Source organism: Panthera onca, chromosome A2, assembly GCF_046562875.1.
Source record: "Panthera onca isolate mPanOnc1 chromosome A2, mPanOnc1 haplotype 2, whole genome shotgun sequence".
NCBI lineage: Eukaryota > Metazoa > Chordata > Mammalia > Carnivora > Felidae > Panthera > Panthera onca.
Window position 1 is genome coordinate 59,094,680 of NC_138340.1, and position 27,300 is coordinate 59,121,979.

General features: G+C 45.6%; 1 protein-coding gene across 4 annotated transcripts in view; it reads left to right on the plus strand.

The window, feature by feature from the left end:
- The first annotated feature begins 372 nt into the window (after window positions 1-372).
- The window catches only part of TXNRD3 (thioredoxin reductase 3), a 79,344-nt gene continuing 52,416 nt past the window's right edge, over window positions 373-27,300 (plus strand). Inside the window, exons 1-3 of one of the 4 annotated variants that reach the window (XM_081795002.1) lie at window positions 373-422; window positions 1,507-1,615; window positions 26,303-26,363. In XM_081795002.1, the coding sequence (XP_081651128.1) occupies window positions 1,553-1,615; window positions 26,303-26,363 (124 nt within the window). In that variant the 5' untranslated portion in view covers window positions 373-422; window positions 1,507-1,552. Of the gene's footprint in view, window positions 423-1,506; window positions 1,616-17,144; window positions 17,291-26,302; window positions 26,364-27,300 lie in introns of those variants that run through there. The other 3 variants (XM_060631949.3, XM_060631948.3, XM_078442676.2) reach the window with 3 other exon arrangements.

The following is a 27,300-nucleotide window of genomic DNA, read 5'->3' on the forward strand; positions in this document are numbered from 1 at the left end:
GTGGCAGCAGAAAGGATGTGGCCTCAAAGATATTGTCAACCTCCTTCATGCTTTTCGTCTTAACGCTTTCTAGAAACGATGAGCATCTCTCCAGCTCCTATGTATTGAAAGGACATATGCCTTTACTGGGACAGAGTCAGGTCCTGAAATGGAAGGAGGAACTGACACAAAAGAGATGATTGTGCCAACAGCACCCCCAAGACCCCCCGCCCCCACAGGCTACCAAGGTTGAACTTTCTGCTGTGTTCCTCTTCATTGCTACCACTCATGGGTGTCAGCCACGGGTCGCCATGTGCTCAGCACTGATGACACAATGGTGAAAACACAGCACACTCCCCACCCTCATGGAACTTACAGTCGTGGTAGGAGAGGGTGCCAGACGTTAATCAGAAAATCACACGAATATAGCCTTGCAAACGATGGTAAGTGAAAGGGCTCTGAGAACATGGGCTGGGAGGGGAGGGTGGTCTAAAGCTGTTTGCAAAGGGGAAGAAGGGCCTCCCCGGTCAGGCCCCTGCGGAGAGCCCCATCCCATGCTGGTGGCTTGTCCCATGCTGTCCCCCGCAGGCATCCTTGTCCTCGCTTTCCTACCCATCTCCCTCCAGCGTCTCCTCCCCTCCTCCACCCCAGTCTCCCTTACATCCGTTCTGCCTCACGGCCCCTTACTGAGATGTGGGCTCAGGCAAGTCACAACTTCTCTGGACCTTCTAGTTTCCTTGTGTGTAACATGGGAATAATCAAAGCAGCTTGGAGAATCGGAGGACTGTTGTGAGGTTTCAATGGGTCAATACATGCAAAGCGGCCCGTGCACTGTATCTATCACACCCTCCTTACAACAGTGTCTTTGGAGTTTTTTACCCTTCCCAACTGTCGGCAAGCATTGCTACCCAGGATGGGGGTTCTCCGTAGTTGACCCACGGTTTTCCTTAAGAGTAGAGTGCGTCTCGCCTCTTATCATCATTGTGTCCACGCCAGGCATCTCGGCCGCAACCTTCACAGTTCACACTGTGTGCTCATAGCCATTCCCCTCGGCGAAACCGTGTCGGCCTCCCTGCACTGTTTGAGGGGAACTCATAGACCGGGAGAGGTGGAGTCACTGCGTGAGGGGACGCTCTGCGCAGGGTCCCTGTGGAGGCCCCTCTACCCGCGCGCAGGTGCGCGGGGCAGCGGGCAGCCAGGGATGCACCTGCGCCCGCGCAGCTGGCGGGGAGACAGAGACCCGCGCGGCTCGCTTCCCGTGAGGCCCACTGCCACCTGGTGGCCGGCCTCAGAAGTGCGTGCCCGGACCCCGTCGCAGTGGGCATCGAGGAGGCAGCGGGGCTGGCCAGCCCAAAGGAGCGTATCCCTGCGGGGCTACTCCACGGAAAGTGGAGATGGGTTCCTGAACAGGCTTCGGAATGCACTGAATTCGCGCAGGAGTCCTCTGGCCCTGCCAGGCCCTGGGCCCTGATCTAAAGGAGGCTGGGAGCTTTTGGCGGAGGAATACCCCTGACCCTTTGCTCTCAGGCATCCCAGGGAACTGCGGAGACACAGGTGGACGGAGGGCCTCCACATGAGGCTGGCTGCACGGAGTGCTGGCACTGAATGCAAAGACCTCAGCCAATCCGCCCAACAGGTAGCATGGCTCTTTAATCCCCTGCTCGCCCTAGTTAACAAAGATTCTGCATCTCAGACTTGAGAACTTGCTGTCCAAATTGTCCTATCAATCCCCAGGGCCGTGCAGAGACAGCGTTTCCCACCTGGGCTCTAGGTTGACAGCTCTTTGAATGGACGGTTGCGAGAGAGGCCACAGCCGGTGCAGGAACCTGTGGCCGGCATGGCGTGGACAGCCACCCACCAGCCACACTCTGCCCTCCTCTCCTGGAGAATTACTCTCTATGGCCATTGGCACCCTTATCCTTGGTGGTGAGGTGGAGAGGAAAGGGGCTGGGGGGGGGGGGCACACCAGTCTCTATGAGAGGGTCTGGTTCCAGTAAAAGGGCAGCTCAGAGTCCGAAACCCCTTTTCCCAGCAGGCTGGTAGCCCTTGTGCAAAGCTGTCACCATCTCTTCCCTCACTCTGTACATTCAGGACACTCTGGAGGGGTAGGAATTTCCAAGCCAAAGAAAACGAGGGTCCATTGACACACTTCTCAAAAAAAAAAAAAAAAAAATAGTGCCGACTTGCCTTACATTTATATAACTTAAGGAAACTCAAAAGATAATAAGGCAAATCTGTTCCCAGGTGACTTAAGGGCTCTATTCATAGACAGGGGAGCAGCTGCATAATTTTAAGTTTCCGCCTGAGCAGGCACTTTCATTACCCTCAGAACCTCCATGGCTGGCTTCTGGAAAGATCAACTCCAGAAGGGAGGCGGGGGTAGGCTAGCTATTTCTTCCCGTTAGAGCCTCAGTCTGACCCTCTGCTGCCTCCATGCGTTGAGGGGGAAGGCAAGTCTCCCCTTTCAACATTCTGCTCCAGTGGTGAATTGAATTCCACTCTGGTGGTGTTCCTTAGCTCAGAGGAGCCTCTCTGGGTCTGTCCCAAGGCTTTTCTACATGTGGAATGTAGGGAAATAAACAACACTGTCTGAACAACACAGAAGGCCTGGAATTCTGATCTGGGAAATGCTCCCTTGGTGGCCAGGATGCAGAGGAAAAGAAAAGCGACCCCACCTAGAAAAAAAAAAAAAAAGGTACATTTTTGGTACCTTTTAAACACCCTTATTTTCTCCCTCCTCCCCCTCCCATAGATTGGCTACAAAAGTCACCCTTTTCCACCCCTCCATGTGTCTCTTGTATCCATCCATGACCTCAGTGATGTGTCTGTGCAGCTAGTCCCATCAAGACATACAATGTATTTCCTACCCCCTTGAATCTGAATTGGCTCTTTGCTTCCTCTGGTCAACAGAATGTGGCAGAAGTGAAGGTCTAATTCTGAGCCTAGGTCTCAGGAGGCCTTGCATGCCTCCTTTCTGTCTTGGATCTCTGAGTTCATTAGCATCTTGTCTGAAAGGTATCTCTTCTACCTTCAACTATACACACACACACATACACACACACACACAGAATCCTAGGCTACACTCTTCATGGACCAGCTTAGATCGTTTGACCATACATGACCCAGTCTATACAGCTAGGAGAATGGCAGAGAGTGGTTGGCTTCCACTTGATTTGGGTACAAAATTCTGAAATAAACTAGAGCAAGGAGGAAGGCATTCCTCATTATGGTCATCTGAGACCATAATGGCCCTTCTGTGTTATGGCATCAATTACATCCCAAACACTTGGAAATGACAGCATATAGAAGAGATGGGACAAATCCTTGGGGGCCAACCACATGCCCAAAACCTTATAGGAGCAAATGGATTGAATAATTGTCAAATTCACCATTATACTGGGAGATTTTTAATATACTTCTCTTATAATTTGACATACCAAAAAAAAAAAAAAAAAAGAAATAAGTAAAGATGTTATTATGTGAATTACACAACCATAAGCTTCTACTCTGTCTACAACATATTGAAAATGTACATTCTTTTCAAATAGTCAAGGATCACTGGAGAAAATTAATTGCTGTTTAACTATGAAGAGAATCTCAATAACTTACAGAAAGCAGAAAGAGAGAAGCCACAGTTTTGGGCCATAATACAATAAAATTGGAAATTTGCAGCAAAGGGCAGATTTAGTAGTGACAAAAATCTATCCATTTCGGAAATGTTAAAACACATCTCCTGAAAACTGCATGAAAGAGAAAATTAAGACCCCAAATTAAAAACTACTTAGAAACAGGGGTGTCTGGGTGGCTCTGTCTGTTAAGCGCCTGACTCTTGATTTTGGCTCAGGTCATGATCTCATGGTTTGTGAGTTTGAGCCCTGCATTGAGCTCTGTGTGCAGAGTCTGCTTGGGATTTTTTTCTTTCTTGCTCCCTCTCTCTCCCCCCCCCCCCACCCCTCCCCTGCTTGTGCTCTCTCTCTCAAAATAAATAAATAAATATAAAAATAAACTTAAAAAACTACTTAGAAACAAACTACAATGAGAATGAGCAGAATGATACCTATGGGATGTTGCCAAGGCAGAATGTCGAGGAAAATTCATAGCTTTAAGAATACATTCATCAGGTGCAAAAGAAGAAAAAAGAACTGCTGTTAATTGTGAAGGAAAGACAGTTTTACTCTCTGGTCTCCCTGAAAATTCCCTCAAAAGAACAAAACATAGTTCATTGTTAATTCTGGACAGAGTGCTGTAGAGGTAAGTGAACAAGGATGCAAGTCTCAGTTCTCCCCCTTACACCTGTAGCTTTGGGGAAATTATGTTTTCTTCTACATCCTTGGTTTTCTCACAGTGAGATGGAGACATTTGTCTCTTTTAGAGGGCTGTTGGGAGGAATCAGCGATGACATTTTAATCATGTACATACCGAAGGCTTGCTGTATGCCACATGCTATCCTAAGCCCTTCACAGGTACTGACTTGTTGAATACCTGTACCAACCCTTCAAGGTACGAAGTGTTATTAGTCTCCTACAAATGTTGCCTCAGCCAACTGACTAGTAAGAACAGGACCTGGGGTCCAAAGCCACGCTGTCTTTTTTTAACCTTAATTAGAGCATGAATGGCCCTGAAAACAGCATCATGGCTCTGAAAGCCCCATCCAATGAAGCTCTGACGGGCCAACTAGATGGAAGGCCATGAGCTGAATACAGAGAGAAACAAGAAGTGCCAGGGAAGTGAGGGAGCTGGAAAAGAAATGAATTATCCTTTCTCCCAGTGACCCAGCTGCTGGCCAAGGAGACCACCGGGGGTGAGGGTGGGAGAGAGAGCAAATACAACTGAGTCACGGCACACAGAGGCTCATAATATGGAGGCCTGACTGTGAAGCTCTTGAAATTTAAAACTAATGTTAGATGGAGGCTGGGGGCCAAGGGCCTAACAGATTCTTGCAGATGATATTGAGGATGATCAACCCAAGCTGGAGCTGGGAGCAGCCCTTTCTCTGCTTCTTACTATGTATAGTATTTTTCAGCAGAAAAACAATTCCATGGAAAGAGAAGTTATATTAAGAAAGGCATCTGCAAGACCCTCTGAGTAAATGGATAACATCAGGCTTGGACTGCCCTTGGCCTACCTGGGAAAATGGTCTCAAGCTTCTCCTCCCTCAGTACCGTCTCCCTGGGAATTATAGACATAAGATAAATATGTGGGGTCTTGTCTGCTTTCGTTGCTGTTTCCCCATAATCTATGGGTCCGTACCTGGACTGGGGGAGCTGTGAGTTGGCATCAGGCCTTGTACTTCCATGGCCAGAATCATATTTTTTTAAATGGTGAGAAAATGAGGAATGAGGGGTTAGCTTTCGTGTTAAGGTTGCCCATGTGCATGTTGTCTCTCATGCACAGAAGCTGCACATATCCTGTATGGTCAGGGGGCATAAGCTGTGTACCTGGATAGCTGTTGGGACCCCCCCCCCCCGAAAACTGCAGAGGTGCTGTATGCTGCACAAAATGTCCTGTAGCCATCTGTAAAGCCCTCTAAACACAGTAGTGACTACTGTGACTAACACACATTGTGACTTGTGAATTTGATTGATGCTCCTAACCCATGACAGCCACTGGGGCCACTGCATCATCCAGGCATAAATGCTACCAAAAAAATTAGAGATGAGGAAAGGAGCAGGTAAGCAAATTGTAGATGAAAAGCACACATCACAGATGAATCACCTGACCGGACAATGGCAGAATTCACACAAGTAGTTTTCCATAATTTCAAAGTAGCTAAAGAAAACACGATCTGTCTTTTTTTAAAAAATGAGGGCAGGAGGCTCAAGAAAAAGGTACAAAATTTCAAAGAAGAGATAATAAGCCCAGAGAAGGTGATGAGATTATTAACAGAAAGCTGGCAGGGCCCAGAAAATAAATTAAAAATAAAGGTAATATAGAGCACAAGAACCCCATTAGGAATTTGTCCATTTCTTCCAGGTTGTCCAATTTGTTGGCATATAATTTTTCATAGTATTCCCTGATAATTGTTTGTATCTCTGAGGGATTGGTTGTAATAATTCCATTTTCATTCATGATTTTATCTATTTGGGTCATCTCCCTTTTCTTTTTGAGAAGCCTGGCTAGAGGTTTGTCAATTTTGTTTATTTTTTCAAAAAACCAAGTCTTGGTTTCGTTGATCTGCTCTACAGTTTTTTTTAGATTCTATATTGTTTATTTCTGCTCTGATCTTTATTATTTCTCTTCTTCTGCTGCGTTTAGGCTGCCTTTGCTGTTCTGCTTCTATTTCCTTTAGGTGTGCTGTTAGATTTTGTATTTGGGATTTTTCTTGTTTCTTGAGATAGGCCTGGATTGCAATGTATTTTCCTCTCAGGACTGCCTTCGCTGCGTCCCAAAGCGTTTGGATTGTTGTATTTTCATTTTCGTTTGTTTCCATATATTTTTTAATTTCTTCTCTAATTGCCTGGTTGACCCACTCATTCGTTAGTAGGGTGTTCTTTAACCTCCATGCTTTTGGAGGTTTTCCAGACTTTTTCCTGTGGTTGATTTCAAGCTTCATAGCATTGTGGTCTGAAACTATGCATGGTATAATTTCAATTCTTGTAAACTTATGAAGGGCTGTTTTGTGACCCAGTATGTGATCTATCTTGGAGAATGTTCCATGTGCACTCGAGAAGAAAGTATATTCTGTTGCTTTGGGATGCAGAGTTCTAAATATATCTGTCAAGTCCATCTGATCCAATGTATCATTCAGGGCCCTTGTTTCTTTATTGACCGTGTGTCTAGATGATCTATCCATTTCTGTAAGTTGGGTGTTAAAGTCCCCTGCAATGACCACATTCTTATCAATAAGGTTGCTTATGTTTATGAGTAATTGTTTTATATATTTGGGGGCTCCGGTATTCGGCGCATAGACATTTATAATTGTTAGCTCTTCCTGATGGATAGACCCTGTAATTATTATATAATGCCCTTCTTCATCTCTTGTTACAGCCTTTAATTTGAAGTCTAGTTTGTCTGATATAAGTATGGCTACTCCAGCTTTCTTTTGGCTTCCAGTAGCATGATAAATAGTTCTCCATCCCCTCACTCTCAATCTAAAGGTGTCCTCAGATCTAAAATGAGTCTCTTGTAGACAGCAAATAGATGGGTCTTGTTTTTTTATCCATTCTGATACCCTATGTCTTTTGGTTGGCGCATTTAATCCATTTACATTCAGTGTTATTATAGAAAGATACGGGTTTAGAGTCATTGTGATGTCTGTATGTTTTATGCTTGTAGTGATGTCTCTGGTACTTTGTCTCACAGGATCCCCCTTAGGATCTCTTGTAGGGCTGGTTTAGTGGTGACAAATTCCTTCAGTTTTTGTTTGTTTGGGAAGACCTTTATCTCTCCTTCTATTCTAAATGACAGACTTGCTGGATAAAGGATTCTCGGCTGCATATTTTTTCTGTTTAGCACACTGAAGATATCGTGCCAAGCCTTTCTGGCCTGCCAAGTTTCAAAAGAGAGATCAGTCACGAGTCTTATAGGTCTCCCTTTATATGTGAGGGCACGTTTATCCCTTGCTGCTTTCAGAATTTTCTCTTTATCCTTGTATTTTGCCAGTTTCACTATGCTATGTCGTGCAGAAGATCGATTCAAGTTACGTCTGAAGGGAGTTCTCTGTGCCTCTTGGATTTCAATGCCTTTTTCCTTCCCCAGTTCAGGGAAGTTCTCAGCTATAATTTCTTCAAGTACCCCTTCAGCACCTTTCCCTCTCTCTTCCTCCTCTGGGATACCAATTATGCGTATATTATTTCTTTTTAGTGTATCACTTAGTTCTCTAATTTTCCCCTCATACTCCTGGATTTATCTCTCTTTCTCTCAGCTTCCTCTTTTTCCATAACTTTATCTTCTAGTTCACCTATTCTCTCCTCTGCCTCTTCAATCCGAGCTGTCGTCGTTTCCATTTTGTTTTGCATTTCGTTTAAAGCGTTTTTCAGCTCCTCGTGACTGTTCCTTAGTCCCTTGATCTCTGTGGCAAGAGATTCTCTGCTGTCCTCTATACTGTTTTCAAGCCCAGCGATTAATTTTATGACTATTATTCTAAATTCACTTCTGTTATATTATTTAAATCCTTTTTGATCAGTTCATTAGCTGTTGTTATTTCCTGGAGATTCTTCTGAGGGGAATTCTTCCGTTTGGTCATTTTGGATAGTCCCTGGAGTGGTGCGGACCTGCAGGGCACTTCCCCTGTGCTGTGGTGTATAACTGGAGTTGGTGGGCGGGGCCGCAGTCCGACCTGATGTCTGCCCCCAGCCCACCGCTGGGGCCACAGTCAGACTGGTGTGTGCCTTCTCTTCCCCTCTCCTAGGGGTGGGATTCACTGTGGGTTGGCGTGTCCCGTCTGGGCTACTTGCACACTGCCAGGCTTGTGGTGCTGGGGATCTGGCGTATTAGCTGGGGTGGGTAGGCGAGGTGCACGGGGGCAGGAGGGGCAGGCTTAGCTCGCGTCTCCTTAGGTGATCCACTTCAGGAGGGGCCCTGTGGCAGTGGGAGGGAGTCAGATCCGCTGCCGGAGGTTTGGCTCCGCAGAAGCACAGAGAAGCAGAGAGTTGGGTGTTTGCGCTGAGCGAGCAAGTTCCCTGGCAGGAACTGGTTCTCTTTGGGATTTTGGCTGGGGGATGGGCGGGGGAGATGGCGCTGGCGAGCGCCTTTGTTCCCCGCCAAGCTGAGCTCTGTCATCTGGGGGCTCAGCAACTCTCCCTCCCTTTGTCCTCCAGCCTTCCCGCTTTCTGAGCAGAGCTGTTAACTTATGACCTCCCAGACGCTAAGTCGCACTTGCTGTCGGAACACAGTCCGTCCGGCCCCTCCGCTTTTGCCAGCCAGACTCGGGGGCTCTGCTTGGCCGGCAGGCCGCCCCTCCGCCCCGTCTCCCTCCCGCCAGTCCGTGGAGCGCGCACCGCCTCGCCGCCCTTCCTACCCTCTTCCGTGGGCCTCTTGTCTGCGCTTGGCTCCGGAGACTCCGTTCTGCTAATCCTCTGGCGGTTTTCTGGGTTATTTAGGCAGGTGTAGGTGGAATCTAAGTGATCAGCAGGACGCGCGGTGAGCCCAGCGTCCTCCTACGCCGCCATCTTCCCTCTCTCAAGAACCCCATTAAAAGCAGCTAATATATTCCGTATATAAGATAACACATATAGAGCAAACACAACTGAAAACAGTTTGGGATATGGTAAAAAAAGCTAAAAGAAACCCAAACTAACAGAAGTTAATGGAAAACAATAAGGCTATAACCAATAATTACAGAGATAAATGTGAAAGCAAAGGAAACCCTACGTATCGTAATAATTCTCTGAAGAAAGTCAGAACAAATGTGATGGAAACAGTATCTAAAAACGTAGTAGAAGAAAATATCTGGATTTGCTGCTCAGAAGATCACACCCAGACAGAGCTGGGTGACGCTTCCTAAGACAGGCTTCTATACAGGATAAACAGGTCATGGTACATGACGGTCTTCAAGATATGCACTCGAATTTGTTGATACAGTTCTCTTCAAGAGGTGATGCTAGGGCCACCTGGGCGGCTCAGTCAGTTGGGCGTCTGACTTCATCTCAGGTCATGATCTCACAGTTCATGGGTTTGAGCCTCGCATTGGGCTCTGTGCCAACAGCTCAGAATCTGGATCCAGCTTCAGATTCTGTGTCTCCCTCTTTCTCTGCCCCTCCCCCACACAGTCTCTGTCTCTGTCTGTATCTCTCTCAAAAATAAATAAACATTAAAAAAAATTTAAATCACTCATTCTGGAGAAAGTCACCTGCCATTAGACACTCAAGAAACCTTTAGAGAGGCCCATGTGGTGGGGGACTGAGTCCTGTCAACAACCACATGAGTGAGTGTAGAAGCAGATTTTTCAGCTCCAGCCAATAGCTGAATTGCAACCTCACAGAAACCCTGAGGCAGAATCATCCCACTAATCTGTTCCCAGATTTCTGACCCATAGAAACTGTGAAGTAAATAAGTATATGCTGTTTTCAGTTGCTCAGTTTTAGGTTAATTTGTTCTGCAGTAATAGCTAATTAATGCATTATACAAGAAGGAGACTGTTGTTCTCAGAATTTTCTATATCCATACTCCATTCCAGAAGATAGGGAGCAAAATCTACAAGGTTTAGAAGGAAGGAAAGTATGATCCAAGAATTGTAGAGCTGGATGAATTGTTCATGGACATATTGGAATGGACAGACATTCTCAAGCATGTAAAAGCTCAAGGCAGACAACAACCACGATACTTTTTTGGGGAAAAAAAAGAATTACTTGGGATAATTCAAGCCTAACAATGAAGAGGTGATTATAATTTTAAAATTCAGGACTACAGTAGACATGGCAAGATTAGTACTTGGCATCAAATCCACTTAAACAGAAGACTGAGTCGTTAAACAGAGCTATCACACAAAGTACAAATGTCATAAAACCTGACAACATAAAAATAATATAATTCAGAAAACTCACAAGTATGCAGTGTGCCCTTGGCTTTGAGAGTAGATTCCTACGATTCATTGCTTCCATACAACACCTAGCACTCATTCCAACAAGTGCCCTCCTCAATGCCCATCACCCATTTCCCCCTCTCCCCTGCTCCCCCATCAACCTTCAGTTTGTTCTATGTATTTAAGAGTCTCTTATGGTTTGCCTTCCTCCCTCTCTGCTTGAAACTATTTTTTTCCCTTCCCTTCCCCCATGGCCCTCTCTTAATTTCTCAAATTCCACATATGAGTGAGAACATATATCTGTCTTTCTCTGCCTGCCTTTTTTCACTTAGCCTAACTCTCCAGTTCCATCCATGTTCTTGCAAATGGCAGGATTTAATTCTTTTTCATTGCCAAGTAATAATCCATTGTATATACAAACCACATCTTCTTTATCCATTCATCAGTTGATTGACACTTGGGCTCTTTCCATAATTTGGCTATGGTTGGTAGTGCTGCTATAAACATTGGGGTGGATGTGCCCCTATGAATCTGCACTCCTGTATCCTTTGGATAAATTCCTAGTAGTATCCAATGGAAAAGAATACAGTCTCTTTAGCAAATGGTGCTGGGAGAACTGGACAGCAACATGCAAATGAATGAACCTGGACCACTTTCTTACACCATACATAAAAATAAACTCAAAATGGATGAAAGACCTAAATGTGAGACAGAAAATCATCAAAGCTCTAGAGGAGAAAACAGGCAATGATCTCTTTGACCTTGGCCGCAGCAACTTCTTACTTGACACGTCTCCAAGGGCAAAGGAAATAAAAGCAAAAATGAATTATTGAGACCTCATCAAGATAAAAAGCTTCTGCAGAGTGAAGGAAATAATCAACAAAACTAAAAGGCAACCAGTGGAATGGGAGAAGATATTTGCAAATGACATATTGGATAAAGGGTTAATATCCAAAAATCTCCAAAGAACTTACCAAACTCAACACCTGAAAAACAAATAATCCAGTGTAGAAATGGGCAGAAAACACAAATAGACACTTTTTGAAAGAAGACATTTAGATGACTAACAGACAATGAAGAGATGCTCAAAACATCGTTCATCATCAGGGAAATACAAATCAAAACCACAATGAGATAGCACCTCACACCTGTCAGAGTGGCTAAAATTAACAACTCAGGTAACAACCGATGTTAGTGAGAATGTAGAGAAAGGGGAACCCTCCTGCATTCTTGATGGGAATGCATACTGGTGCAGCCATTCTGGAAAACAGTGTGGAGATTCCTCAAAAAATTTAAAATAGAATTACCCTAGTATTTATTAAAACATTTTTTTAATGTTTATTTATTTTAGAGAGAGATAGAGTGCGAGCAGGGGAGGGGCAGACACAGAATCTGAGGCAGGCTCTAGGCTCTGAGCCGTCAGCACAGAGCCTGACGTGGGGCTCAAACCCATGAACCGTGAGATCATGACCTGAGCCAAAGTCAGACGCTTAACCGACTGAGTCACCCAGGCGCCCCCTCTAATATTTATTTTTAAAAAAGAAATAAGTAGGGGCGCCTGGGTGGCTCAGTCGGTTAAGTGTCTGACTTCAGCTCAGGTCACGATCTCACGGTCCGTGAGTTCGAGCCCCGCGTCGTGCTCTGGGCTGATGGCTCAGAGCCTGGAGCCTGCTTCCGATTCTGTGTCTCCCTCTCTCTCTGCCCCTCCCCCATTCATGCTCTGTCTCTCTCTGTCTCAAAAATAAAATAAACGTTAAAAAAAAAAAAAAAGAAAAGAAACAAGGCCCTGACAGCCCAGAGCCTTGAGCCTGCTTCAGATTCTGTGTCCTCTCTCTCTTCCCTTTCCCTGCTCACGCTCTCTCTCTCTCAAAAATAAACATTAAGAAAAATTAAAAAAAGAAAGGAGAAATAAATGGATTAAATGTACAAGTTAAGGAATAGGAAAAATGAAAAATAAACTTCTATTTAAAAAGTAAAAGCAGAAATTAATGAATTAAGAAACAAAAAAGTGAATCTCATTGATAAAATTTAAAACTTTCTTTGAAAAAGGTTTAAAAAATGGACATTGTGCAAGTATTGATTAAGCGGTAAAGAGAGAAGACAAATAATTAACATTAAATAGGAAGAAGAAAGGGGCATCCCTCTTGGTGTGTTTTCTTTCTTTCTTTCTCATTTTCTCCTGTTAACCTTAAAAATAAAACTGCCAGTTACTTTACCAGCAAAATTGGGCTTAGTCAGGAAGAGAAGAGAATTGCAATTGGGGATAAGCAAGCTACAGGCAAAACCGTTGGCAAGTCCCTAGGACAAAGGAGAGGACAGAAGCAGAGTGCCTTTTCATTAGCTGAGTTGTGATTGCCTTTCATTGTCTGGGCTCTTGCTGGGGGAGGAGAAAAACCTTTCTTCTGCTGGGATAGTAAATGGGGGGCTAAAGTAATATGGACTTGCCTGGTACCTCTCTTCCTATTGGGTCTGCAATTGGCTACCAGCGGTAGGGCGTGAGAGCGCCCCCTGCCGGCCTCCTGACTTAAATTTCCTTTCTTAAATTTTTAAATTTTTTAAAATGTTTATTTATTTTTGAGAGAGAGTGAGAGAGACAAAGCGTGAGCGAGGGAGGCACACAGAGAGGGAGAGACAGAACTTGAAGCAGGCTCCAGGCTCTGAGCTGTCAGCACAGAGCCCGATGTGGGGCTTGAATTCATGAACCGTGAGATCATGACCTGAGCCGAAGTCGGACGCTAAACCTACTGAGCCACCCGGGCGCCCCAGTGAGGTCTCGTCTCTTCATTTTCACACTCCAAACTTTAATCTTTGCTCAGGTTGGCAGGGTGGCCAGCTGCTTCCTGCCTGAAATCATCGTCCTTTGTTTTACTTTTCTTCCCAGAGAGTCTCTAAACAGTAAGGCAACCAGGTCCTAGCCATCTGGCCCCTGCTCACTTCATTAGCATTAATTTTCACCTCAGCTCTGCCCATTTGTGGAGCCTCCAGCATTTCCCCAAATACCCTGGGCTGTACCCTGCTTCGGTGGGTCATTTGGGCTGCCTCCCTCTGTCTGGATCCTCTTCCAACTCATTGTCTGGGTAAACTACTCTCCAGCTCACCAAATTCAGCTTACGTACATTCCTCTTTTTAGAACAACTTCCCGATTTGTTCCCCTTATTTTTGACATCTCTCCCTGAAAGGCTCTGATCTGAAGACAGACACTGTCATCCATTGCCTCACTCCCTGACACAGAGCCCAGCCCTGGAATTTCAGTAGATGCTGGTGGAATCAAGGCTACACAGCTCCTGGGCAGGAGGAGTGGCACTCCCTGAACGGCATGGTCTGTGGGCCACCTCCCTGACTTAGGGCTCTCTGAATGAATAGGGTAGGAAGGAGAAGGATTTGAGGCCCAGCCCGTCACACGGGGACCAGAGGGGAAGCAAATTAGGGTCATATATGCAACTAGCAATTTGCGACATGTTTGAATCATTCATTCATTCATTCATTCATGTGTGCGTACTACAGGGGAAGCACTGATAGACTCTGGGGACAGAGCTGTGAGCTAGAGTGATGAGGTCCTTCCCTCATGGATCTTACATTCTGGGGGTGGTGATGGGAGAGGGGGCGCAGACAACAAACAAGTATGGTTTACTGGTTGTAACTATAAACGATCATTGCAAATAGCGATACATGTGTCATGAAGAAAGCAGAATATGTGTGATGTGATGGAGAGAGGGGGCTACTTCGTTTCTGATGGATGGCAAAACGTTCTGTAAGAAGGTACCATTTAAGCCAAGACTCAGTCGACAAGAAGGAGCTATATTGGCCAAAGGGGCAGAACATCATAGGCTGAGAAAGCAGAAAGTGCAGAGAGCCTAAGGCTGGAATCAGTCTGACACTGTGAGGCACGGGGAGAAAGCCAGTGTGGCAGTGTCAGGGGATGACAACTGGGAGGGACCAGGCCAGCTTTCTGAGCTTGCAGTCGAGCCTCTTTATTGGGGTTTCATTCATTCACCACAGCGCAAGGGGCTATAGGCCTTGGTGACCAAGTTCAGTCCTGGGATCTTCCCCCCCCCCCCCCCAAATGATAAATACAGGATTCCTGTTCCTGTGCAGATGACTTCGGGGTTCCTTTGTGAGAGGTGCCTCCAGAATTCAGTGTAGTATGGACTGTGGGGTGCCAACCTAGGAAACTCACTTTGGAACTGGATTACATAGCCAAGCTACAGAGAGAGCCCAAATGTCCTAACTGATGAATGGATAGAGCAGATGTGGTACACATATACAATGGAATATTACTCAGCCATCCAGAAGAATGAAATCTTGCCATTTGCAATGACATAGATGGAGCTTGAGTGTATTATGCTAAGTGAAATAAGTCAGAGAAAGACAAATACCACATGATTTCACTCATATGTGGAATTTAAGAAACAAAGCAGATGAACATATGGTGGGGGGGAAGAGAGAGGGAAACAAGCCATGAGAGGCTTAATGATAGAGAACAAACTGAGGGTTGATGGAGGGAGGTGTGGGGGGGGTGGTGGGCTAGATGGGTGATGGGTGTTAAGGAGGGCACTTGTGAGGAGCACTGGGTGTTGTATGTAAGTGATGAATCACTGGATTCTACTCTTGAAACCAATATTGCACCATATGTTGATTAACTAGAATTTAAATAAAAATTTGAGGAAAAAACTGCATTGCCATAGGAAATGTAGTATTTTTATTTAGTTGTGGGACATAAACTTAAAAACAAATAACCATCGTGGCCAATAAACACACGAAAAGATGCTCACCATCACTTATCATCAGGGGAATGCGAATCAAAATTACAGTGAGACGGGAGACCGGGTGGCTCAGTCAGCTGAGTGTAGACTTTGGCTCGGGTTGTGATCTCGCGGCTTGTAGGTTCAGCTGTGCTGACAGCTCAGAGCCTGGAGCCTGCTTCTGATTCTGTGTCCCCTTTCCTCTCTGCCCCTTCCCCTTCACGTGCTCTCTCTCTCTCTCTGTCTCAAATATAAATAAACATTAAACAACTACAATGAGATATCACCTCACACCTGTCAGAATGGCTAAAATCCAGAACACAGGAAACAACAGGTGTTGGCGAGGATGTGGAGAAAAAGGAACGTTCATGTGCTGTTGGTGGGAATGCAAACTGCAGCAGCCACTGTGGAAAACAGTATGGAGGTTTCTCAAACAGTTAAAAATAGAACTACCTTAAGATCCACCAACTGCACTACTGGGTATTTACCCAAAGAACACAAAAAACATTGATTCATAGGGATACATAGCAGCATTGTTTACAGTAGCCAAGATATGGAAGGAGCCCAAGTGTCCATTGACTGATGAATGAATAAAGAAGATGGGAAGATGCGGGGGGTGGGGGGCGCCTGGATGTCTCAGTCCGTTAAGCGTCTGACCTCAGCTCAGGTCACAGTCTTGCAGTTTGTGGGTTTGAGCCCCGCATTGGGCTCTGTGCTGACAGCTCAGAGGCTGGAGACTGCTTCAGATTCTGTCTCCCTCTCTCTGCCCCTTCCCTGCTCATGCTCTGTCTCTCTCTCTCTCAAAAATAAATATTTAAAACAATTTTTAAAAATGAAGACGTGGTATGCATATACAATGGAATATTACGCAGCCATAAAAAGAATGACATCTTGACATTTGCAATGATGTGCATGGAGCTAGAGAATATAACGCTAAAGCAAAATAAGCCACAGAAAGACAAATACCATATGATTTCACTCATGGGGAATTTAAGAAACAAAACAAATGAACAAAGGGGAAAAAAAAAGGAGACAAACCAAAAAACAGACGCTTAACTGTAGAGAACAAACATCAGTTTACCAGAAGGGAGTGGGGGGGGGGCGGCAGAGGATGAATGAAATAAATCAGGGGGATTAAGGGATTAAAGGGTACAGTTGTTGTGAGGAGTGATAGGTGGTGTATGGAACTGTAAAATCACTATATTATACAGTCGAAACTAATATAACACTGTATGTGGACTAATTGGAATTAAAATAAAAACCTAAAGTAAAAAAATCATCTTTCCTGAAGACGGTTTTATTTCTTCACACTTTTCCTATGATCCGGACATCTACCCTCACTGAGGTATGTATCTATCTTTAAGGTTGTTTGAGGGGGGCTGGTGGAGATTACGAGGCATGGAAAGTCCTCCACAGGGGGCAACCCAGGGCGGCATCAGGGACGCTGGGAAGCCATCCCCATATGTGCATACAAAATGGACACTGAGGATGGGCGGTTTGACCTCTAACCTCTCCGGAAGGTCAAGCGACTCCCCTACAGCGGTAGGGCAGCGGCCTAGTTCGCAGGCACCGGGCGGCGCCGGGGGCGTGGCGGGGCCGGGGGGGGGGGGGGGGGGGGGGGAGGCGGTGCCGGGGGCGGGGCGGCGCCGGGGGCGGGGCGGCGCCGGGGGCGGGGCGGCGCCGGGGGCGGGGCGGCGCGAGCGGCGGTCAGGCTAACTTGTGGTCAGTCCGTGGCGTGGGCGGTGTTCACGGTTCCCCCTTTCCAGGCCCGGTTCTGGCGCCGCCGCCAGCCTCTCGGTCCCTGAGCAGGTCCGGCCAGGCCGGGAGCGACACCGAGGCCCTGGCGCAACCACCGCCACCACCGCCGCCGCGGGCGCAGACCTCGCCGGGGCCGGTGAAGGTGGGCACCGCCCCTAACCGTCGCCTGGGCAGCGTCCGCGGAGTGCTTGTGTCTTCGCCGCCGGGGCGCCGGGCCCGCCTGTCGTCTCCCGGCACCGGCCGCTCGTCTTCCGAGGCCCGCGAGGAGCTGCGGCGCCGCCTCTTGGGCCTAATCGAGGGTAACCGAGTGATGATCTTCAGCAAGAGTTACTGTCCGCACTGCACGCGGGTAGGCGGGGCGGGGGCGGGGCCGGCGGGTTGGGGGGTCGGGCCGGCTGGCTGCTGGGGGCGTGGGAGCTCGGGGGAAGCGGGGTCTCCCGGGGTCCAGACAGCTCATCCCTTCCGCGACCCTGCGGACAGAGCGCCAGCCGGTTCGGCCCTTGGACGCGAGCCGGGATGCCGCGCGCGGTCTCGGCGGTGGTGGTGACAGGCCCCGTGGCTTGGTCCCTTTGGCACCGCGGGAGAGACGGCCACGCGGCCGACCTCCTAGACTCCGGGCCTCGGAGTCAATACTTGTTCTCGGGACTCGGCCTGTGGAGCCTGACGTTGGCTTCTTTATCAAGAGCTTATTTGGAGAGATAAAGGCATTTCCACAAACTTTTTGCTTGGTGAAAGGGTGGTGTGGGGAGAGGCCAGGACGTGGGAGTAGACTAAAGCTGGATTCAGATCCCACTTCCTAACTGCGTGACCTTGACCAGGTTACAGAACCCCACCTAACCTTGGTTGTCACATCTTGTTAAACGAACGTAAGGAAGGGTGCGAGGATGGTACCAGGTGATGGGTAATTTCAGCGTCTTGCCCACTGCCTTAACTTTCGTTGGGCTAGCTGGGAATACAGCATTGTTTTTCTGGGCACATTTGTTTTTAGTGGAAAAATGACCCGTGTAGAAACGAACCCAAGTAAGAGAAACCCATCTGTACAAACAGGGACTTTCAGTACTTTGAACTGCATATTATCAAAAAGTTGAAATAATAATACATGGAATATGAAAAAACATAAACTATTAGGTTAGGTTTATCAAATTATAAGCTATGTTTTTCAGGTTTATTTTCAGGTTTACACTGCCTTATATTGTTTCATAAAACATGTACATCATGCATATACATCTTAAAGGATAATGAAACACTTGTGTTTTGGAAACCTTGGATGCCTCTTCCAATCCTTACTGCTAACCTTAAAAATAAAACTGCCCGCGGCGCCTGGGTGGCTCAGTTGGTTAATCCTCTGACTTCAGTTCAGGTTGTGATCTCCTGGTTTTCCAGTTCGAGCCCCGGGTTGGGCTCTACTGACAGCTCAGAGCCTGGAGCCTGCTTCGGATTCTGTTTCCCTCTCTTTCTGCCCCTCCCCTGCTCATGCGCGCTATCGCTCGCTCTCTCTCTCTCTCTCTCTATTTCGTGCTCTCCCTGTCAAGAATAAACAGTAAACAAACAAACAAACAAGAAAAAACATGGTCTTGTGCACCTGAGTGGCTCTGTCAGTTAAGCGTCCAACTTCAGCTCAGGTCATGATCTCACAGCTCCTGAGTTTGAGCCCCAAGTCTGGCTGACAGCTCAGAGCCTGGAGCCTGCTTCAGATTCTGTGTCTCCCTCTCTCTCTGACCCTCCCCCATTCATGCTCTGTCTCTCTCTGTCTCAAAAATAAATAAACGTTAAAAAAAATAATAAAAAAAAGAGCAGAATTACAGTCCAGGACAAGCAAACTACCATGAAACCACAGGCAAAATCATAGGCAAATCTGAACAGAGGAGAGGGCTGCTTTTTTATAGAGGAAGGGGGAGATTGGCAGGGCCATTGTAAACAAAAAGTCCTCTGGGGTAAACTGGGGGTTCCGAGCATGATGGCTTTTCACTGGCTGTACTGGCTAGGCTGTTCCCTGGGGCTGAGAAAGGCTTTCTTCTTTCTGCTGGGGTAGTGATAGTGTCTGAGCAAGATCCTTCTCCTTCTTGTTGGGTGTGCAATTGATGGGGAGTGGTAGGGTGTGAGAGCTATCCCTCCTGAACCCCCCAACTACATTTTAGTGAGGTTTCCCTTTATTAACATACTCCTCCCTCCCCCTCCAGCCCACCCCCACTGGGGTTTACCACTGTCCAAAATTCCTTGCTTTGCTTTACAGTTTTCCCTAATACATGTATATCCTTAAATGATATTTTGTTGCATTTGGCTTGTTTTGGTACTTTATGAAAGTAGAAATCATACATATGTATTATTTTGCAGTTTTCCTCTCAGCAGTTATGTTTTAGAGATTCATGCGTGTTAGTATCTGCAGCTGTGGTTTGTTAATTTTCATATCTGTAATCCTTAGGATGAATCATACCACATTTTATTGATTGTGCTGTGTCTAGTATTTTGCTCTTGAAAACAGTACAGCTGTGCCTTTTCTTGCAAGTAAGCTATGAGCAAGTATGTAACACTTATCTTAGAGTAGGTATCTTGAAGCTGACCTTGCCTAAGTGACTCCAAGACGTTTTTCCAAGTGATTATACCGCTGGCAGTATATAACTGTTCCCCTTGTTCTAAGTTCTTGCCAACTGTTGAGACATTTAATGATCGCCATTCTGGCAGTTATGAAATGGTAGTTTTTTGTGGCTTTAATTTTCAATTTCCCCAATAAGGTAAACATCTTCTCATGTGTTTACAGGTCATTTGGGTTTCCTCTCTATGAAATTCACATCTCATGCTTATTTCTCTGTCAGGTGTTTATTTTTGTTCTGATTCGTAGCTGTTCTTTGTATATTTTGGGTGCTGATCCTTTGGATATATGTGTTGGCAGTCTTCCAGATTTGACTTTTCTTCTCATTCTGATTGTGAGATTTTTCAGCTAACTGAAATTTGCCAAGTTTAATGTAGTTGAGTCTGTCACTTCTTTTTCCTTTGTGCTTTTTGTATCATCTTTAAGAAACCTGTTTCTACCTCCGAGGTCATAAAGATACTCTCCTGTTTTAGCTCCTGAAAATTTTGGAGCATGCTTCTGACACCTTCTCATACCTTTATTCTACCTGTACTTGATGCTGATGATGTGAGTGGAGATCCAGTTTGGTTTTTTTCTTTATGACTTACCAGATAATCACTGTTTCATTTATTGGAGAGTCCATCCTTTCTGTGCTACTTTGTTGTTGTTGTTGTTGTTTTAATGTTTATGTATCCTTGAGAGAGAGAGAGAGCCAGCATGAGAGGGGGAGAGGCAGAGAGAGAGACACACACAGAATCCGAAGCAGGTTCCAGGCTCTGAGCTGTCAGCACAGAGCCTGACACAGGGCTCGAAGTTGTGAACCGTGAGATCATGACCTGAGCTGAAGTCAGAGGCTTACCCAACTGAGCCACCCCGGCGTCCCCTTTCTGTGCTACTTTGAATGCTCACTCATCATGACCATCAGGTTCTTCTGTATGCATTGATCTGTTTCCAGGCATTGCCTTCTATCTCTGCTCTTTTTAAGTTGTCCTTTGGAGCTTATAAAAGGGCCAAGTGATCAGAAAGGTACCTGTCCACTGTTGTATCACTGGGGCCTAGAATAGTGTCAGGCATGTAATGTGCATTGAATAAATAAATGGTCTTAGATCATTCTAGTCGAACCTTTGCTGATGAAGAAAATCTTAGGACAAATGATCCTGCATCCTGTGTTTGTCAACACTTCCAATAATGTGGCAACTAGTTTCAGTCCCATTACATAATTGTATAGCTCTGATTGTTAGTTTTTTTTAGAACTTGAGCCAACTGGGGCTCCTGGGTGGCTCAGTCCTTTGAGCTTCTGACTTCGGCTCAGGTCCTGATCTCATGGTTTGTGAGTTTCAGCCCCACTTTGGGCTCTGTGCTGACAGATCAGAGCCTGGAGCTGCTTCGGATTCTGTGTTTCCTTCTCTCTCTCTGCCCCTCCTCTGCTCATGCTCTGTCTCTCTCATAAAAAACATTAAAAAAATTAAAAAAAAAAAAAAAAGGAAATCTGCTTTTACTTGAATGATCGATCTTCTGGTATTTTCTCTCAGCGTTTTTCTTACCTGGCCAGGCAGCCCACTTTTTTTTTTTATTATTATTTTAAAAAATGTTTTATTTATTTTTGAGAGAGAGAGAGAGAGAGAGAGAAAACACAAGTGGGGGTGGGGCAGAGAGAGAGAGGGAGACACAGAATTTGAAGCAGGCTCCAGGCTCTGAGGTGTCAGCACAGAGCCTGACGCAGGGCTTGAACCCAGGAACCGTGAGATCATGACCTGAGCTGAAGTCGGACACAACTGACTGAGCCACCCAGGTGCCCCCAGCCCATTTTCTTTATGTACTCATATCATTTATCTGTATACTTGACCCTTCACTAATTTGATTGTACAAAAGTTTGACTATGAACCTTTGAAATGTATCACCCCAAATTGGACACCTTATTCAACATCTGTGTGGAATCAAGCAGAGAGGTTTCTTCCTTGATTGGGCCACTAAGATTACTCAACAAGCATTATGGGAGCTTAGTGTTGTGGAAACACAAAAATGAATAAACTGAGAACTCATAGTCCAATGAGCAGTAATCAGCCAGCTCTCCTGTCCTGCAAGAAGTGACTGAAAAAAAAAAAAAAGGGAATGAGAGGCAAAGATAATCGCTTGTGTGGCGGATCGGAAAATTTTCAGGAAATTGTATGTAAGCTGTTTCTTGAGAGATACATTGGATATCTGTAGGTAAAAAAGAGCATCTAGCCAAAGAATTAGTATAAGCAAAAGTAGGAGATGCTGAAATGAAAATTAGTGTGTGGCTGAACGGAGGGGATATGATAGGAATCAGGAGAGTAAATTGGAAAATGGCTGGAAATTTACACTTAAAGTCATATGGAGGAGATCTTAAAATGCTCCTAGGTAAGTGTGGACTTGATGTGGGCAGAGTCATCTCAGTCTTTTGGGAAGAGGAGTGAAGAGGTCTGTGATTTGAAATCTGGCAGTGGTATGAAGAGTAGACTGTGGAAACAGCTAGATGAGTGGAGACGTTACTGTTAGGATAATGGCCCAAACTACAGTGGAAAAAACGCCCTGATTTTTTTTTTTTATTTATTTATTTTGAGAGAGAGAGAGAGAGAAAGAGAGCACGCACACACATGAGTGGTGGAGCGACAGAGAGAGAGGGAGAGAGAGAGAATCCCAACCAGGCTCCGCATTACCAGCTGGGAGCCGGACACAGGGCTCAAACTTACAACCTGTGAGATTACGGCCTGAGCTGAAGCCAAGAGTCAGATGCTTAACTGACCGAGCCACCTGGGTGCCCCACAGAAGCGCCCTGAGGTTTTAAACTTCTTCCCCAAATTAACTTTAAGCCATGTTTCCCCAGTCCTGAATCCATATGTTTGTGTGTTAAAATTTCATACATCCGTTGTCAGCTTTGTGGGGGGCAGTAACATATATATAACATAAATTTTACTGTTTTAACCATTACTGTGCAACCATCATCACTGCCATCTGTCCACAGAACCTGTTTCATCTTCCCCAGCTAAATTCTTCATTGCCTTTCCCATCGAGCCCCGGAAACCACCATTCTGTTTTCCTCTCCATGAATTGAACCACTCTAGTTGCCTCATATAAGTGACATCATGCAAGATATGCCCTCTTGTGACTCACTTATTTCACTGAGCACAGCATCCTCAAAGTTCCTCCACGTTGTAGCCTGAGAGAATTTCTTTCCTGAATAATCCATTATATGTATTCCTCCAGTGACGGATACTTGGGTCACTTCCACCTTTAGGCCATTGTGAATGTTGCTGTTGTTAACAGGGGTGTACAAATTGATGTTTGAGTCCCTCCTTTGAGTTCTTTTGGGTATATACGCGGAGATGGGAATTGCTGGATCGTGTATATGGTAGTTCAGTTTTTAATTTTTTGAGGAACTACCACGCTGTTTTCCGTAGTGGTCACACCATTTCACATTTCCACCAACAGTTTCCAGTTTCTCCAAATCCTTGCCAACACTTGTTATTTTCTGTTTTTTGTTTTGTTTTGTTTTTGTTTTGATAATAGTTATCCTAATGGGCACAAAGTGGCATCTCATTGTGGTTTTGATTTGCATTTCCCTGATGGCTATCTTTTTACGTCCTTATTGGCCATTTGATAATGGCTAATATCTTCTCTGGAGAAATGTCAATTCAAGTGCTGTGTCAAGTTTTTAAATTGAGTTATTTGTTGTTGTTGACTTTTAGGAGTTCTCTATATACTCTAGATGTGAATCCCTTACAAGGTGTGTGATTTGCAAGTGGAACTCAACAGTTTTCTCCGTTGATAGTGTCCTATGATGCACAAAAGTTTTTAATTTTCATGAGATCCAGTTTGTCTGTTTTCTTTGTTCCCTGTGCCTCTGTCTCTGTCTCTGTCTCTGTTTCTCTCTCAAAAATAAATAAAACATTAAAAAAATGTTGTTTTAAAGTCTTTGTCAAGTAAATCTGAAGGCTGTATTTGTTCAGGATGTTTTTGGAGATTTGTATTTTCCTTTGAATGGGTCGTGTTCTTTTATTTCTTTGTATCCATATGATCTTTAGTTGAAAATTCAGCATAAAACAGCTACCTGTCATAGTCTTTGCAGACTGACTTCATGCTGGGGGAGAACTTCACTAATCAGTGCAGCATGAAGTCTTGCCATCTTTTTAGGCCTTTTCTGGACATTTGTCTTCCCTGGACCTGTCTGTGCTTTTCACACGTGGGGTCAATTTTCCTGTATACAAGGCTGTTTTGGTTTGGTTTTCTTAATGTTTATTTTTGATAGAGTGAGACAGAGCATGAGCAGGGGAGGGGCAGAGAGAGAGGGGGACACAGAATCCGAAGCAGGCTCCAGGCTCCGAGCTGTCAGCGTAGAGCCCTACGTGGGGCTCAAATTCGTGAACCGTGAGATCATGACCTGAGTCGAAGTCAGATGCTCAACTGACTGGGCCACCCAGGCGCCCCTATACAGGGCTGTTTTGAAGTATGTTAGCACCTGGGTGGCCCATTCAGTTAAGCATTCAACTCTTGATTTCAGCTCAGGTCGTGAACTCACTGTGAGTTCGAGCCCCATGTCAGGCTCTGCACTGACAGTATGGAGCCTTTTTGGGATTCTCTCTCTCTCCCTCTCTCTCTACCCCTTTCCTTCTTGCTTGTGCGTGGGTGCACGCTCTCTCTTTCTCCCTTTCTCTCTCTCGCTGTCTTTCAAAATACATAAATACACTTAAAAAAAAATCTTTAAGGTGTGTGAAATTCCTCAAGAATCTTTCCCCTGCTTCTACTTGGGACCTTAGCTGTTATCTTGTAGTCTCCTGCCTGTAATTTCTTGCCCCCAATTGTCTGCAGATTTGTAGTCCATTTTCAGTTTTCGTGAGTAACCCCCACTGCTCCTCATGGCTTCCACTAGCCTAAGATCCCAGCCACTTTGACCATCTGAACTCTGAGTTAGGCATCACAGAGACCGATCCTTAAAGCAGCCCTTGAGTTAGAACATGCACAGTTGGGCTGTGTGCTCTCCCCATTTTGTGGAACGGACCTGGGGCCCAGGCTGCTGCTCACCTCTTATTGTGCCTTGAAACATCAAGGAGTGGGTGACTTATGGGCCATTAAAAATGCCGCAGGATTTCCTGCCATTTTAAATTCGGTGTTTTCTTCATTGGGCATACACTTCATTGCTGTAGATCTTTGACCCGTTTCCTATTAAGTTATCTTACTTTAAGATTGTTGAACTTCTTGGATATGTAGATTACTGTTTTTTATCAAATTGGGGACATTTTTAGACATGTCTTCAAAAAACTTCCTTCTTCTTTCTTTTTTTCTCATATTCACCCTGTGTATGTTGGTGTGCTCAGTTTCTCTGACATGTTTCTCTGACACTATCCATTTTTCCCCCCTTCTTTTTTCTCTGTGGTTTCAGGTTGCACAATCTCTATTGATGTATCCTCCAGTATGCTAATTATTTTCTTTTGCCAGTTTAAATCTATGTTGAGGCACGCCAGTGAACTTTTTTTTTAATGTTTATTTATTTTGAGAGAGAGAGAAAGAGTGTGAGAGAAAAAGGGCCGAGAGAGGGGAGGACAGAAGATCCGAAGCAGGCTCTTTGCTGACAGTGGAGAGTCTGACACGGGGCTTGAACTCACGAACAGTCAGATCATGACCTGAGCCGAAGCCTTGTCCACGCTCTTGTCCAGTGAGGTCTGGGCCCCTTTGCAGGGGTAGTTTTTGAAGCCTATTTGTGACTCATTCTGACCCTAGAGGGGCTATTGGCCAAAGCTTCTTGGCTTTCTTTGGTAAACTTGCTGGCTTGCAATTGTCTGTTACTCTCAGGAAGCTACCAGCCTTCTCCTTTTTTCTTACCACCAGAATCTTCATTGTTTTCAAGAGTGCCTTTAGACTTTGACCTCCCTGCCACCACCCCCCCCCCACCACCCCCCCCCCCCCCCCCCCCCCGCCCCAGTCTATTTCAAATAAAGTCCTTTCTTTTGGATAGAGCTTTGGCCTCTCTGATCTTAGGTTACCTCTTCCCCTGGGCAAAATCTCTGAGACCTTGCTCCAGACCTAGGGGTGGGACAGCGACTTGATTCTCTTGGAGTGACAACCCTGCTTTATGAGCGGGGTTCTGGGTGCGGACTATAGCCTCTGGTCTTGTTGGCTTACCTCTCCCAGCCCGAATCCTTGCTGTACAGTATTTTTGGCCGGGGGTAGAGCCTTTGATCTGTGAGTGGGGGCTGGGTGAAAGAAGGGAGGAATGGAGCCCCTGTGTCGTTAGCCACACTCTCCACGAATGGTGGCTTTTGCCACTCCGAGCGATGGGGAGACTTAGAAGTGCCAGTGGCCTGCCCCTTCTGGTGCCAGGGATTTCAGGGATTAGGGAGCCTCATTTTCTTGTTCACACTTGAAATAGAGCTTCTATCTAGCTGACCTAGGAGCAGGGGCGGGAGGGTGCGGGTCATGACTCTGATCTACCAGAGTTGCTTGACTAAATGCTTCATTTGCTGTGTGCCCTTAGGACAATTCCCAGAGACTTTAAATGATTGTTTCTTTAGTAGTTTTCACCAGTTGTGGGTGTTTCACCAGGGAGCGGTTCTGCCAAGCTCCCAGTGCCTCTGTCCCGGAAGTGGAACGTCTGGGCTTTCTCTGGAGGGCTGAGGGCGGGAAGGGTGTTAAGTGACGGTGAAAAGGGGACCTTAAAATACTACTTTGACTGCAATTAGGTAACTGGACATCTACTTAGAACACCTGTATGCCATATTTTGTAGCTCTGTTGAATCTTCTTGAGTGTAAAACCCAGGTACATTTTTGTTACAGGTTAAAGAACTGTTTTCTTCTTTGGGCGTTCAGTGTAATATCTTGGAACTTGATCAAGTTGGTAAGTAGGATGGGTAGTGTATACTTTTGTTTGTAATAAACATCAACAAGACTAACTACCTGCCGTTTGCTTTGTTCAGTTCAATTTACTCTTGTCTCTTTGGGTTAGGTGAGCCGTCTTTGTCTACATTCAACCATGCAGAAAATAGAACACTACACGACAAATAATTGGGTGTAGATTTTTTTTTAATGTTTATTTATTTTTGAGAGAGAGAGAGACAGAGCGTGAGCAGGGGAGGGGCAGAGAGAGAGGCAGTCACAAAATCCGAAGCAGGCTTCAGGCTCTGAGCTGTCAGCACAGAGCCTGACATGGGTCTCGAACTCACAAAGTGAGATCATGACCTGAGCTGAAGTTGGACGCTTAAACGACTGAGCCACCCAGGCGCCCCTAGTTTTTTTTATTTATATGCTTTTCATATTTGAGGGAAGGGAGCAGGAGGAAGATGTATAAACGGCTAACCTTGAAACCCTTCAAGGCATGTCATAAGTATCTGCCAACTTTCTGGCAAAATAGATTAAGCTGTTATAAATGAAAAAAACTACCCTTACTTCCTGATTGTATTAGCCATGAGGGGAAACACAGGAACTTTTCAGCTTTACGCTTTTGAATTCTTGTCATCTCTCATCCATCCAGCTAATATTTACTGAGCACTTTATACATGTGGTCTGCAAGGGTGGGAACCAGGGTGGTGAACTGAAAACAGTTTGGTTTCTGCCTCCACCAGACTTCACCAACTCCTCTTAGCCATGTCTCCTTAACAAGTGAGATGTTCCTGAATCTTTGAGACTTTTCTACGGCGTATACCAAATAGGGGAGTCAGAGGTAGTCGTGGCCTTGTTTTATTTTTCGGGGTGGAGGATACACTTGGACTGTGGGTCATAAAGATTTTTCACATGCAATTATAGGAAGTATTTTCTGAGTTATTACAGTTGAGGCA